Here is a 13,810-nt window from a genome sequence, read left to right on the forward strand (position 1 = left end):
TTGGATACGCGCGACAAGACGAGAAACCGCGACCGACCCGATCAGCAAAACCGACAAGACCGACACTATCCGACAGGCCGAAGTGCGACGCGCCTGCCATCCAAAACTGCAGCCTCGTGAGCCGCTCCTACAGAGGCAAGACCACTTAGCGCCAAGAATTCGCCGACGGCCATCAACAAACATCACGAACACAACAGCACAACAGCGCCCATGGCCAAGCCGACACGACGCACGGCCACCGCGCCCTCCGACTCCGACTCTGAGTCCGTCATTTTGCCTCCCTCCAATACCAAGACCGAGCTCTACGAGGACGAAGCCGCGTTCTCTCAGGGATATGGCGGGTCCCGTCGCGGAGTCGCGAGTAACGATAAGAGCGATGACTCGGACGATGACGATTCGGACGACGATGCACCACCTGTGCAGAGAATGACGTTCAAGAGCGCCCCGCCAAAGCCAGCAGTGAGCGCCAGCAAGTCCAGTACAAGCAAACCCAGCTCCTCCTCTAGCTCGTCGGACGAGGACAGCGACAGCGACAGCTCGAGCGAAGAGGAGTCTGCCAGCGACGATGACAGTGATAGCGACGACGAAGACGGCGATAAGAGCGCCTCGGAGAAGCCATCAATCTCAAGAAAGAAGGCCAAGGCGACGGGCGCCCCCGCAAAACTAGACACCGGCGACTCCAACGATTCGGACGACGACAGCGACAGCAGCTCGTCTGGCAGCGACTCCGACTCAGAGTCTGACTCCGACTCCGAGCCTAACGACGCTGAGAGCGAGGGCGCCGACGTCCCAATCAGCAAGGTTGACGAGGCTGAGGAGACCAGCAATCCAGAGGATGACGCGGATGGGGCGGAGGACGATGCAGACGATCCGGCTGTTACGGCCTCTGGAGCGGCCGCCAGCGACGAGGTCGAGAGCTCGGATGACGACATTGAGGACATCCCGAGTGTTCTCCCACAAGGCTCGCGCCGGGACGTTGCGGGTGACGCTGAATCCGATGAGGCCGGAGACGAGGAGCCAACAGCAGAACAGCCAAGCGACGAAGTACCACCGATTGCGTCTCACTCAGTACGAACACAGAATCGTGCTGTACGTCAACGATCCAAACGACAAGTTGCCAAGGCGCCTTACGTCTCAGACCTAGACCAGACTGCTGCGCCAGAAGAAACTGTATCCTCGGCCTTGGGCGGCGCTGTGAACAGCGGAGAACCGGCAGCTGAGTCTGCCGAGGTTATAGGACGTCAAAATGTACCAGCAACACCAGACGAACGGCCAGCTACAATATCCCCACGGAAACGGAAACGAGCCGCTGCGGAAGTGGCGGAAGGCGCTGGCGAAGCGAAGCCAGAGACACCCGTCCCACGCAGCGCAAAAAAGCGGGCCGCCGAACGGACACCTGCCTCGCGGGTCTCTGTTGCGGCATCTGCTGGAGGTGGAAGCTCGTCGAAGAAGGGGCCCCAGGGCAACTTTGAGCCACACGAGGTGGAATTGCTGAAAGACGCTGCGGCCAAGTACATGGAGGAGAACCAAATTTCACAAGCAGACTTTAACGAGCTGGTCCACGACAATGCCCAGAAACACTCCGCCCTTTGGGATGCTATGGCCTTCGACTTCCCAAATAAAAAGCGGTTGCAGGTCATTCTGCGGTGTCGTCGTATCTTCCACAACTTCAAGCAACGCTATCACTGGACAGACGACCAAGACGCTGAGCTCGCGGGGCTCGTGGCCAAGCATGGCAACAAATGGTCGGTGATTGGCGCCGCCATGGACCGGTCGAGCGAAGATGTGCGCAAGCGCTGGGACGAACGCGTGGCGTGCGGCGACAATGTGCTCCTGTCATACTGGCGGTTCGAGGAGGAGAAGTGGCTGGGCCAGATCGTCGGCCAGATCCTACGTGAAGTGCAGAGCTCACGCAACCAAGACACGTCAACGCTGCAGCCATCGGCTGTGCGCGATATTCCCTGGCACGTGGTGAGCGAGCGCATGGGTCATACACGGACGGCTCGGCAGTGTCGCATCAAGTGGCGGCAGATCCACGAAGCCTACCACTTCAACGAGGATGGAGAGTTTGTGGGCCCGCCTGCCCCGGTCGAGCTGTCCAACAGCCAGATCAAAGCCCAAAAGATGCACGGCCAGTTCGGTTCAGCGCCAGCGAAAGGCACACCCAAGGATACACCTGCGAAAACCAGCCTGCCGCTGCTCGGCATCACGCCCGACGAGGATGGCCTCACAGTACCCGAAACAGAGCGCCCCATCAATGACCGCACACGGAAACAGGTGCGTTCCATGTCGACCGAGGACAAGCACCAGCTTGTACTCTCAATCCGCGAGTCCAATGTTGGGCGCGAAGACAAGATCCCTTGGACGCGCATCGTCGACGCACCCTACCGGAAAAAATACAACCGAGCAGCGCGTGAGCTGGTGTGGAGCCGGCTGAAGCGGTCCGTCCCGAACTACCATCGCAAGTCTGTGCGCCAGATCTGCGAGGCTCTGATCAAGGAGTACGATGCGAACGCAGCCGTCGGCCAAGCCTGGGATATGAACTACGACGACAATGACGAAGACAACGAAGTCGAAACCAATGCCGGTGCAGAGGGTGAAGAGGCGGCGGCAGATGGCGCTGCCGAAGCAAACGAGGGCAGTGACTCGTCCGCGATTCCTTCTTCGGGCGCGGTTGTACGCGCCATGGCCGCTGCCAAAGGCGGTAAGTCCAAGATTACAAGTGGCACCTATGCCAACCCCGCTGAGTCACAATCGTCCACGGGAGAGGCAGCCGAGGCTCTGGTACAACCACGCTCACGCACACGGAAGGGACGAGCGGTCAAGGCAAACGGCAACGCCGAGAGGCACGTATCTGAGTCGGAGGCAGAGGACGTTCCGGCCGAGCATACGAATGGGACAGGAGGTCGGCGACGAGGCACCAGGCTCCCCAACACCGCTGTAATTAGAGTCAAAAAGGCCGAGAAGCTCGCCGACATCTACGCAGACTTTGAGGGTGCAAGCACACCGTCCAACTCGCAGCCAAACGCACATCCGGAGGATATTGAAGACGTCTACGACGACGGCGGCGGCGGCGAAAATACTGGCCGGCATGCCCGCGCAGCAAGCGTCGACCTTAGCATGGGCGAAAAGCTGACGAGGGCAGACGCCGGGAACGGGGAAGAAGAAGAACAGGAAGGGGACAACGACGGAACCGACGGAGAGATGCCACTGACATTGTCCCTGTCACCGGGTCTGGCACACCACAAGCCGACAGCACGCAGTCGGCCGCTCAACGTTCTGAAACAGCGGCGCAGCGACGCTCCCGAAACCAATGGCACCGCCCAGGCCAGCCGCTTTCTTCCGGCAGATGGCACACCATCGGCGGCCTCCAAACTCACACCACTACGGCCCGGCGAGGTACGGCGCACAAAGAAGCGCTCACTGGCGTCGGCCCAGTGGATCCCGAATCCTGACAGTGATGGCGAGGAAGAGGGCCCCGGTCCCAGCATTGTCGACGACATTGAAGACGTCAGCGACAACGGCCAGACCCGATCCAACGGCGGTGGAAGCCTCACATCGCGCGCCGCCCGTGCCGCGCTGTCTCTGTTGCCACGGTCTTCCAAGCGGGTGCGGCAAGAGTAATGAAGAGCGTGGTGCTGCATGACGTCTGTACATTGATGCGCTCCCTGCTATATCACAGGCGAATTTTCTGTATTTTTTATCTTAATATTAAACATTTTGGACTTATTGGTGGTCGTTTTATCTTTCTCGTTCTAGTATGAGACTAGTCTAAGTGTAAAACGCATCATTCTACAACTTCTCCGTGCATCTTAGACGCCAGCGCTTGTCGGAATTTAGACTGTCTTCTGCGAACAAGGTCGCCTGGCGCGTGTCGCTGCTTGATGTTTGTTCTTTTTCTTTTTCTTTTCTTTTCCTTCTCTGTTGCCAACCGACTGTTCGCGCCTTCCGTCGTGGCGGAACCCTGCATTCGGGCTCCGTCTGTCGTCATTGCTTGTTTCGGTGTCTCATGTTGGGCGCGTCGGAGCCAGTCAGGAACGGGCAGGAACGAAGGACTAAGAACCCTGCGACAACGTCCCTTGGCAAAACAGAGACAGGCGCTTAACCGGTGTTAATACGAGACTTGCTTCGTATTACGGCGAACACAATCAGACATTGTCACGCAAAGTGAGGCCCAAGTCTTTTTTAAAGTGGGAGGAAGGGCAAGGCGCTGATCTTCTTGAAGATTGACATCGATTTCATTTTACTTTCGCCTCCTTCGTTGCACTTTCCCTCCCTTTAGTTGACCGTTATTGCCATTTTGGGCCTATATGTCGATCACTTTAGCCTTGATTTTGGCCATTTGTCGCGCTTCGACCCGTCGTGCTTGCCCCAGTCGAGCCTTGCTTGCACTTGCCTCCATCATTTTTGTTTTGCAGTCAGACGCAGCCAAAATAGGACGAATATAAGCAGGCAGGCGCAGCTCCGGTGAGACGTCCCTGCCAAATTGGGCACCTGCATCTCTTCCAGACTGGAAGACCTGGTCGACTTCTCGTGGCGTCCTCCTTCCTCATTCTTCAAGCTCTCTCTCTTTCCTAATCTTTGTCACGTCGCTGCATCTGGACGACTCTTACGAGTCCCAACATCTCCAGACGACATCTTATTCTACCTCTCGAAAATATTCCTAACCTTACGCGACGATGGCGGCCGACTGTTCGGTTGTGCCGACGAGCACGCCCAGTAATTCAGGCATTGCTGGTGCTGGAGTACGGTTCGCCCCTCGCTTCGAGTGAAATCGTCGACTTCTGTTTTTTTTTTTCGTTTTCTTATCCATAACGCCTCTGCTAATATATTAGGTGCTCCTTTCTTTCATTATCACGGCCGCCGTTGCTTTGAGCATCAGTGCCGTTCTCGTTTTCTCAGACACCTGGGGCCGTGCCGCCCGGCAGCGCAAGGCCAGCGGCTCCTCGTCCGCGTCCACCTCGTCATTTGCCATCATCGGCCGCAAGCTGCTGAACAGCTACTCGGATCAGCAGATTGTGACGGGCATTGGCATCCAGAGCCTCGGTCTTTCTCAGATCAGCTCGCTCGTGCCCTATCACTTCTTTTTGATCTGGATGCTGGGCCTGCTATCGACGGCCGTCCACAACGCCGCCCTGCTCGCCCTCGTCCACGATTTCCGCCGCGACTGGGTCCTACGGTGGCTCCGCCAGGCCCTCATGTTCGTCAACCTCGCCCTCAGCTGCATCTACGGCATCTTTGTGTTGCGCGAGCTCGCCGCCGGTCTGCCGCAGACGCTGCCAATGGTGTGTGCGTTGGAGTCGGGCGTGCCCAAAAATACGACCATTGCCACAGGAGACGGCAAGGGCGACACGACGGCCGCGTGGTCGGGCAGCGCCGGTGCATTCCAGTTTATAGCCACTGTGGCCGTGGTTGCCGGCAACTGCGTCGTCTTCATCCTGTCCACGTGGTATTTGCACAGCCGCGCGCAGCGCTTTTACCGTATCGTGCAGCTTGTGGGTCTCGCACTCATGGCTGCTGTCGCAATTGGCGTCGCCGTCCGCATCGTCCTGCTGTCGCAGGCCTTTGGCCACCCGTCCGTATCGCTGTCCGACGTCGGCGAGACCCAGTGGAGCTTTGGCCAGCTACTGTCGCTGCTGATGCTTCTGTTGCCTCTCATCTCGGTGGTCGAGATTGCACGTGGCGAGATCAAGGTGGCGCCGCCCGTGCAGGACGACGGCAGCGGCCACGGCGGGTCGGGCGATACGGTGCCGCTGGTCGAGCACCAGCTGCCCATGGGCAAGGCCGGGCACACGTCATTTCAGCCCACGCCCTTTTTCTCGTCATCGTCACGGAGGACGAACAGCGGTCGATAAGTGCAAGGAAAACAAGGATGGAAGGAGACGACTGACGACATGTAATGAAGACTGGCACGAAAGCTCCATGTGCCTTGTTGGATATAAAAGCAATGCCTTCAGCATTTGCATTGACTTTGTAGCTCTTAGCTTGTATATTATTTCGCCGCACAGCGCGCAGGATAGCGAAAGAAACAAGACACGAATGAAAGAAACCAGCGATCCTAATGAATGCCTCTTCTAAGTGGACAAGACGACAATCTTGAAACGAATTGCGATAAAGCCCAAGTATTCCCCTTAATCCTAGGGCAACACTGCATTTACATCCTGCAGACCTTACTGTAGGCCCTTCCCAAGCGCATTTTCTGGACGCTGGCACGGGCTCTAGTGGGGGTCCAGGGTCGGCCGGGATAGGCTAATCAGCTGTGAGCTAGACCCGAAGCTGCTGTAGCGGACTTTCTACGTCATGCCTTCCTTGTTGGATTCTCTTTTGTGTTCCTTCTTTCATTGCCCATGTGCTCCTTCCCTTCCACTCGACCTTTCGCCGGCGAGTCCAGACCAGGCCCAAAGCAGCAGGCACGCCACTTTCGATTTAGGGAGAAAGAGCAACTGCGAAGGCTTCTTCGCAAAGGATCAAAGGAAAGAGCTATCGCTCGAGACAAGGTTGGCCAAGACGCCCCCTCCCTTTCTTTTCACACATCCGTCAACAATCACTCTATTCAATTGTCAAGGATTCCGAGAGGCTTCATCAAACACACAACGAAAACCCACTGCTGCTCGCAATCCAGCGCGTTCACCATCACACCGAGTACTTCCGTGCTCGCACGGGCGGCGCGACAAAGATTCCACGCATGCACTGAAGACGTTTTTGGTAACGCTTCCGAATAGCACCCAAAGGCAAACTGGCATCGAACGACCAACGGCAAACGACAAAGGACAAACGCAAACGGCAGCGCGGTTTGCCGTGATCATCTTTCTAGTCATTTGTCCTTTGCAACATCCTGGCTCGGTTGATTGCAGGTCTAGTAGCAGCTCGTCAAGTCGCGAGCAGAACGACCCCAAGATCCAACATCTCCTACATTTCATCCACAAGCAACCACAATCGACAATGTCAGCCTCCCAGCCTCTCCAGGTCACGCAGCCGACCTTTATCAATCTTCCACAGCCACCTTCGAACCCAGATACGCCGTCAGAGACTCCGTACGTTATATCGATGTGAGATCGGAGGGCTCGCAACAGAATGCTAACTGTGTTTCCAGAGGTACCCCAACAAGCACCACGACTTCTCTCTCCGCCGTGTCAACGACAGCAATCAAGGACGGCCACCGCGGCGGCCATATCCCTCCACTTCTCCTCAGCGGAGGCGCCGTAACCGGCAGCACCAGCAGCACCGGCAGCGGCCAGCGCGTCGGCCACCAACACAATGCATCGACCAACAGCCTCGAGGCCGAGCGCGCCGATCGCATCTCCCGCCTCGCCGGCCTCTCTGGCATGACCACCCTGCGACCCTCCTATGCGCCCAATCGAGGCAGCGTTACAAGCGGCGGCGGTGGAGGCGCTGGTAACCGCTTCAGCAGTGGGGTTTCCTCCACTCAAACAACTCCGACTTCGTCGGGCGCCGGTGGCGGTGGTGGCGCTTTTATGTCGAGCGGCATGGCTGTCCCAGGTCCTCTGACACCCGCCTTTTTTGATGCCCAGGGCCAGCCTGTCGCCATCACCAAAATGAGCACGGTGGGCACCGCCAGCGCGACGAACAGCGTCAGCGGCCGCACGCTCGGCGACGGCGACACGGTCGACGGTTCGACCATGACCGAGGACGACGACATGGATGACGACGACATCCGTAGCATGGGCACCAACTACCATTACAGCGGCAGCACAGGCCACGGTGCTGTCGGCGACACTATGATGATGCTGGACGACGACAACCTCGATACGGCCAGCCGCTCAGCCGGCGGTTATGGCTATGAATTCGACCGCATGAGCGACGACGGCACTGCCAGCCTTGTCGGGTTTGGAGAGGGCGCCGGCAGCACCGTGTCGGGCCCCATCTACCACCGCCGCCCGTTGCCGCCGACCACATCATCGGCCGGCGCCATGGCTGCCAACAACGCCATGACCTGGGCCACGACGCTCGAGCGCACTAACTCGGGCCTCAGTGATGTGGCTGTTATGGGAAGCACCAGCGGCGCCAGCACCACAGCCGGCACACCGGTTACGTCGCTACCTTCGCTCGGGGCAGGGTTGGGGAGCGGCGGTAGTGGTGGCGGCAACGGCGTGAGCATGCGCCGCGAGTTCGTCCGCTCGCCACTCGAGCATTTCCGTGACATGAGTGGTGGTGGCAGCAGCAGCAATCTGAGCAACAACAGCGACAGCGGAAACGCGGTGCTTTCTTCACGCGATGCGCGTCTCATTGACGGCATGGCCTTGACGGCTGCCGATGACGACGTGTTTGTCGATACTACCGGTCGCGGGCCGGTCCCTGTGGGTGGCAGTCCCGCTAACGCAGCCATGTCAAATTCGGCGGCGGCTGCTGCTGCTGCATCCGCTCCCCCACCGTTGATGGGCTCGATCATCCAGGCGCACCCTAGTGCCTTGCGCGAGACACAACGGCCGCGGTCTCATCAGCAGCAGCAACAGAACCAGTACCACAATCACAACCACAATCGCAACCACGGCCAGAACCAAAGCCTATTATATGGCGGCGGCATGTCCCGCGAGCACGAAGCCACCGAACAGCCCTTACAAAGTGTGCAGAACGCTGCTCATGAGTTCGACGACCAGCAAGCAGGCAGCAGTGGAGGCGGTCCCCTCGGTAGCTTCGATTTTGAAGAGCGCCGGTAGTTCAAAAGGAGAGATTGTGCTCGGTTCGTTTCATTTGATTTCTCTTGCTTTTTTTTCCCTCTTCTTCACAATGAAGCTAGTATCTTTTGGACGCTTTGCGTTCTCTGGGGGTCCTTTTTTGAATTTTTATTTTGGCCAATGGTCTGGGAAACTTATTTTGAGCCAATTGTTTTTATTGGACCTTTGAGACGTCTTTTCTGTTTTCTTTCTTTTTGCTTCTTAATACCTGGGTTTGTTTCTTGGGGTTTACCTCTTGTGTTGGCGTTTGTTTTGAGATTTGGGTTGGTATTCTGCCTCGGCCTGCGATACCTCGATATGTTCTCCACGAGAGACTTTTTTTGGCTCGGAATTTGGCACCTCTCTTTTGTTGCTTGCTTTTTTGTTTTCAATTCGCCTTTAACGGCCTTTGTTTTTAACTACCGTATTTTTTGAACTCCCATCTTTTTGCCAAACATTGATATGAACAAGCCTGGACGCTCTTCGTTAATTTACGTTGCATTTTGATCTTGCCGGTCGCCGTCAGCGCATCGAATCCTCCCCAAGACGAAAGAGCCAAAACTCTGGAGCCCAAACCCCTGGAACCCTTTAATTCATCGTTGTCATACTACTGCGGCAAACACAGCACAAAAGCACCCCTTTATGTTTCGGTCGGGGCTGGGCTGTTTTTTCATGCAGGCTGACCCCTCTGTGGGTAATCTTCCTTTAGAAAGTTTCGTTGCAGCTTACACTGCCACAATCCACCGAGGGAGGCTACCAAAACGACAATACCCATCGATCCGGCGAACGACGAGCCGGGAAAGATATAAACACTGCAAGAGACTGTCAATGTCCAACAGCTTGCTATCCGAGACAAAGAAGACAAACGAAAGAAGTCAAGGTACAAGACTTGTGAACAACATGGTCTTCACACACCAGCCTTTGGATGTTGCACGGAACGAGTTCCGCTTGCTGCGGCTGCACCCGGCGGCGTCGTTTGATGCGCCACTTCGGGTTGGCCTCTTCCACGCCAGCCTTGACGCCGCACCTGAGTATGAGGCTTTGTCATACGTCTGGGGCAAGCCCTGGGGTGACTTCTCTGTGCTGGTGACGGACGCTCGCGAGGCCGCTGACGACGACGACGACGACACGGAGCTATCATCGCTCCCAATCACGCCCTACCTCGATACGGCGCTCCGGCAAGTGCGTTTTCGCGGCCAGGCCCGCATTCTTTGGGTCGACGCTCTGTGCATCAACCAACAAGACCTGGCCGAGCGCAGTCACCAGGTACAGCAGATGCGCCGCATCTACGAGTCGTGCGTGGCCGACGTGGCGTACCTCGGACCCCACCCGCCGCCGCCGCTCACCGACAAGGATGTAGAAGACGTCGACAGCGACAACGACGAGGCCCGGGCGGCACAAGAGGTGGGTGCCGTGGCGGGTGAGACGGACGAGCAAGCCACGGCGCGTACGCTGGCGGCCAAGCGAGCCTGGAAACGAAGCAAGGCCGAGCAATGGCGCGTCGGGAGCAGCAGCAGACGCGCACAGAATTTGCGCGACGGACTGGCACTGATGCGACAGATTGCCGACCGCGACGCCGCAGCTCTGACGGTCATGGTGCAGAGGTGGAAAGACAACGGGGGCTTTTTGTTTACGGACGACGCCGAGGAGGCGGCGGATGGGGACAAGGCCAAGCGGGTCGAAGACGAGTACGACCCGGAGGATTCGCGCCAGAAACGGTACCTGGACTACAAGCAGATCCGCAGCCTGTACGCGACGTTTTCGAACGCGGAGCTGTGGTCGCGCGTGTGGATTGTGCAGGAGCTGTCGTGCGCGCCGCGTGTGCTCTTGGCTGTGGGCAAGCACCATGCGTATGGGGGTGGCCAAGACGAGGACGGCACGGGCGCTGCTGTGGACGTGCCAACAGACGCCGGCACAGAGGACGATGGTGGCGCAAAGGCCGACATGCTCGACACGCTCGACTGGGACCGGGACATTGTGGGCGGGTTCCTCGACGATTTCGCCTACGTAGATGCCTTCCACTCGTCGTGGAGCCACGGCACGGTTGGCCCTGCAGCGCACAGAATCTTTTCGCGTGTACGGTCGATCCATCTCCAGCGGCAGGTCATCCGCAAACGGAGGACGCAGGATGACGGCAAGGGCTTTCTGCGGCGGTCGACTCGGGGCGTGTTCTTCCAAGAAGAGGAGGAGCTCGAGCGGGAGCTGCTGAAGTCGACTGTGGACGAGAGCAGCGTCGAGGGCACGATGGAGGCGAAGGAGGCGAAGGTGTCGACGGTTGCCAACGAGGCGCCGTCTGATCCGAGCCTCATCAACGTGCTCGCCCGCTTCAAGTGGACACAGGCAACCGATGCGCGCGACAAGGTGTACGGGCTGCTCGGTCTGGTCGCGGAAGCGCCGCGGCTCCCGCCCGTCAACTACCGGCAGCCAGTGGCTAGGGTCTACAGCGATGCGGCCCAGGCCATCATCGAGACCAGCGGCACGCTGGACGTCATTAGCCAGAATCCTTTTGATGGCGACGACGTTGACGATGACAACGAGACTGGTGCCAAAGGACGTGCACCCGGCTTGCCTTCGTGGGCGCCGAATTTCGACCGCAGTTTCTACACGGACTTTTACGACGAGTTTGCGACGATCCTGTTTGCACAGCGCGGGATTTATGCGGCGGGGAAGCCGGACTGCAAGCACCTGCTGCCGCTCCAGGTGGAGCAGGGCTCGTTTGGTGGCGTGGCGGGCGAGGGGGGCGACGCCGACGAGCAGGCGCCGTTTACGTTTCGCAGTCTCCGTCTGCGTGGCACCTTGCTTGGCCGCGTGGCGCCGCTCAAGCAGGGGCCTTGGGAGGAGAACGGCAAAGGCAGCGTCAATTTCGAGACTGGCGTTGCGCTGTTTTCCCATTACAAGAAATTCTACTACGACACAATAGAAGGCGTCGAAGGAGTCGAAGGAGTCGAAGGAGTCGAAGGGGACGAAGGGGACGAAGAGGGCAAACTCAGCAGACGCAGAACAGTGTATGCCGCCACGGGCGAACCGTTTTGGGACGCCTTTTGGCGCACCATCAGCGGCGACTGCACGGCCTACCCGATCCGCCGACTGACGGCGGAGGAGCGCGCGCAGTGCAGCAGCGGGCTGGCGGAGGTGTGCCGACTGCATGAGGCCGAGCTGGAGAAGGAACGGGACGAGACAAAGGGCTTTACGACCGATGAGGAGTGGGAGAAACACCGCATAAACAAGATGTACAACGGCGATCAGCCGTCGACGGCGCTCGTTGAAACGCTGCCGGTAACGCGGATGCTGCGGCGCATGGTGCGGCGGTGGGGCATGGCGCACACCGTGCAGGATGACCGTCTGCCGAGCGGTGGCGGGCTGCTGCTGATGGTGCGAGCCGTTGCGGCGCCTGGCGACGTGGTGGCGGTCCTGGACGGATCCAAGGTGCCGGTGGTGCTGCGGGCGCAGGACGCAGGGGCGCTCTCGACAGGGGCAGGCCATGGAGACGACGGCACGACGGCCTGCTACAAGTACGTGTGTCCGGCGTATGTGCACGGCTACATGGACGGCGAGGCGGTGGCACAGGTGGCCGATGGGCGGTTGACCGAGCAGGACATTGTGCTGGTGTAGTCGATGGATCGGCAAGGCTTCTTGCTGATGGTCTCTTTGTGTTTTCGTGGAGGTTCATGGATTCTGTCCATCATCACATGGCTTTCATAGCACAACATCGTTTCATCGTCTGTTTTTCTGATCCTGTCTATTGTGCTATGCTAAGGTGCAGCATGACGACATGACACGACATGACACAAACGAGTCAACCTTGTTTACAGGAATTTGTTGACCTCGTCGTTGACGACGTTGTTGATCTCGGGGTCCAGGGCGGCAGAAACACCCTCGCGCGAAGCCAGGCCGTCGACGGCTGAGACAGTGCAAAGTCAGTTCAACAGATCCCCCAAACGCCCACGAGACGAAACACGCATCAACCGTTCTTGGTGGACCGACTTACCGCTGTCGAGGACGGTGTCGATGCCGGAGTCGGACTTGTTCTGGGTCTGCTGCTGGGCAGAGCTGGTGCGGTCAGCAAGACTGTGGATGCTGTCCTCCAAAAAGACTGGTACGTACGTCTGTCCGTCAACGGCGTTCTCGACTTCCTTGATCTCGTCGCCGAAACCCATTGTGACTGATTGTGAAGTAGTGGTTGTGAGTTGTGAAGGGATATGGATGTACGGATACGCAATGTGATGTTGGATAAAGAAAGGCAAAAGAAAGCAATAGAGAGAAGAAGAGGGAAAACAAAAAAAGAAAAAGGCAAAGGAAGATAGATCGAGATTCAGCCGCAGTATTTATACACAAGACACCCTCATCTGGCGTCACCCCCCCCCCCCCCCCTTCCTTCATATCGACGACACAGCACTACGTCGTACGCATGGAGCACGCCCTCCTTGCCTTTTCAGCTTGCTCCTTGGATAGCTGTTCTTCCTAACAAAAACCAGGGAATGGAGAAAATAAGAGGACGTGGAGCGGGTTGCTAAGAGGATAGATCGTCTATCATGCTTGCTGCACGTCGTAGCGTCCCCTCTTCTCCCTCTTGTCCCTCTTTCCCCCTTTCAGCTGCACGAACTTGGCCAGCGGCGCCCCACGCCATCTGTCTTGCCCCGTCGGTTCAAGGATGGCCCTCGATCGATGGTGCGATGGCATGATAAGAGCAGCAAAGCGCCGTCAGCTCGGGTGGGCTGCTGACTTGGCCTGTCCCCACCTCGAGCAGTGAACAGCAAACACAGATTGCTTGCAGCCATGCATGGCCGCCAAGGATTGGTTCGACGTCGTCTTGCTTTCCCAGTCGTTTCGGCATGTGCTGCTGCGGTTTTCTGGCTATTTCTACGGCAGGCTTAGAAGGGGAAAATGGCGCAGAACTAGCCCAGCCCGGCTTTGACGATAAGACGATCGAGGGGTAGGAGGTAGAGAGAGGGGGGGACCAGGAGAACAGGGGTAAAGAAGAGCAACGAAGCCGTAACGTGAAGCTCGTTTTTTTCCTCTTTTCTCTCTCCAAGGAGAGGGCCAGAAAAGTGACTCTTTTCAACGCACCACAGCAAACCGCCTGTCTTGGTTGTCGTTTCCATCCCCGACTGGTACAGACAAGACGCAAAGTAGAT

General features: G+C 57.9%; 5 protein-coding genes across 5 annotated transcripts; 4 read left to right on the plus strand and 1 right to left on the minus strand.

Moving 5' to 3' along the window:
* Positions 1–210: 210 nt before the first annotated feature.
* SPSK_03918 (uncharacterized protein) lies at positions 211–3,624 on the plus strand (the record flags this gene model as incomplete). The annotated part of the gene is made up of 1 exon (XM_016730733.1): positions 211–3,624. The coding sequence occupies one exon, from the start codon at positions 211–213 to the stop codon at positions 3,622–3,624; it is 3,414 nt and encodes a 1,137-aa protein (XP_016585506.1).
* Positions 3,625–4,679: 1,055 nt separating this feature from the next.
* On the plus strand, positions 4,680–5,855 carry SPSK_04367 (uncharacterized protein; the record flags this gene model as incomplete). Its single annotated transcript, XM_016731175.1, has 2 exons — positions 4,680–4,745; positions 4,836–5,855. The coding sequence occupies 2 exons, from the start codon at positions 4,680–4,682 to the stop codon at positions 5,853–5,855; spliced, it is 1,086 nt and encodes a 361-aa protein (XP_016585507.1).
* A 1,087-nt stretch (positions 5,856–6,942) lies between these two features.
* On the plus strand, positions 6,943–8,678 carry SPSK_04168 (uncharacterized protein; the record flags this gene model as incomplete). Its single annotated transcript, XM_016730979.1, has 2 exons — positions 6,943–7,034; positions 7,094–8,678. The coding sequence occupies 2 exons, from the start codon at positions 6,943–6,945 to the stop codon at positions 8,676–8,678; spliced, it is 1,677 nt and encodes a 558-aa protein (XP_016585508.1).
* An 897-nt stretch (positions 8,679–9,575) lies between these two features.
* Positions 9,576–12,287, plus strand: SPSK_03980 (uncharacterized protein; the record flags this gene model as incomplete). Its single annotated transcript, XM_016730795.1, has 1 exon — positions 9,576–12,287. One exon carries the CDS (start codon positions 9,576–9,578, stop codon positions 12,285–12,287), a length of 2,712 nt encoding a protein of 903 aa, XP_016585509.1.
* Positions 12,288–12,481: 194 nt separating this feature from the next.
* On the minus strand, positions 12,482–12,832 carry SPSK_04681 (uncharacterized protein; the record flags this gene model as incomplete). The annotated part of the gene is made up of 2 exons (XM_016731481.1): positions 12,482–12,576; positions 12,664–12,832. 2 exons carry the CDS (start codon positions 12,830–12,832, stop codon positions 12,482–12,484), a joined length of 264 nt encoding a protein of 87 aa, XP_016585510.1.
* Positions 12,833–13,810: the final 978 nt, after the last annotated feature.

The sequence above is a fragment of the Sporothrix schenckii genome (genome assembly GCF_000961545.1).
Source record: "Sporothrix schenckii 1099-18 chromosome Unknown Cont47, whole genome shotgun sequence".
Lineage (NCBI taxonomy): Eukaryota > Fungi > Ascomycota > Sordariomycetes > Ophiostomatales > Ophiostomataceae > Sporothrix > Sporothrix schenckii.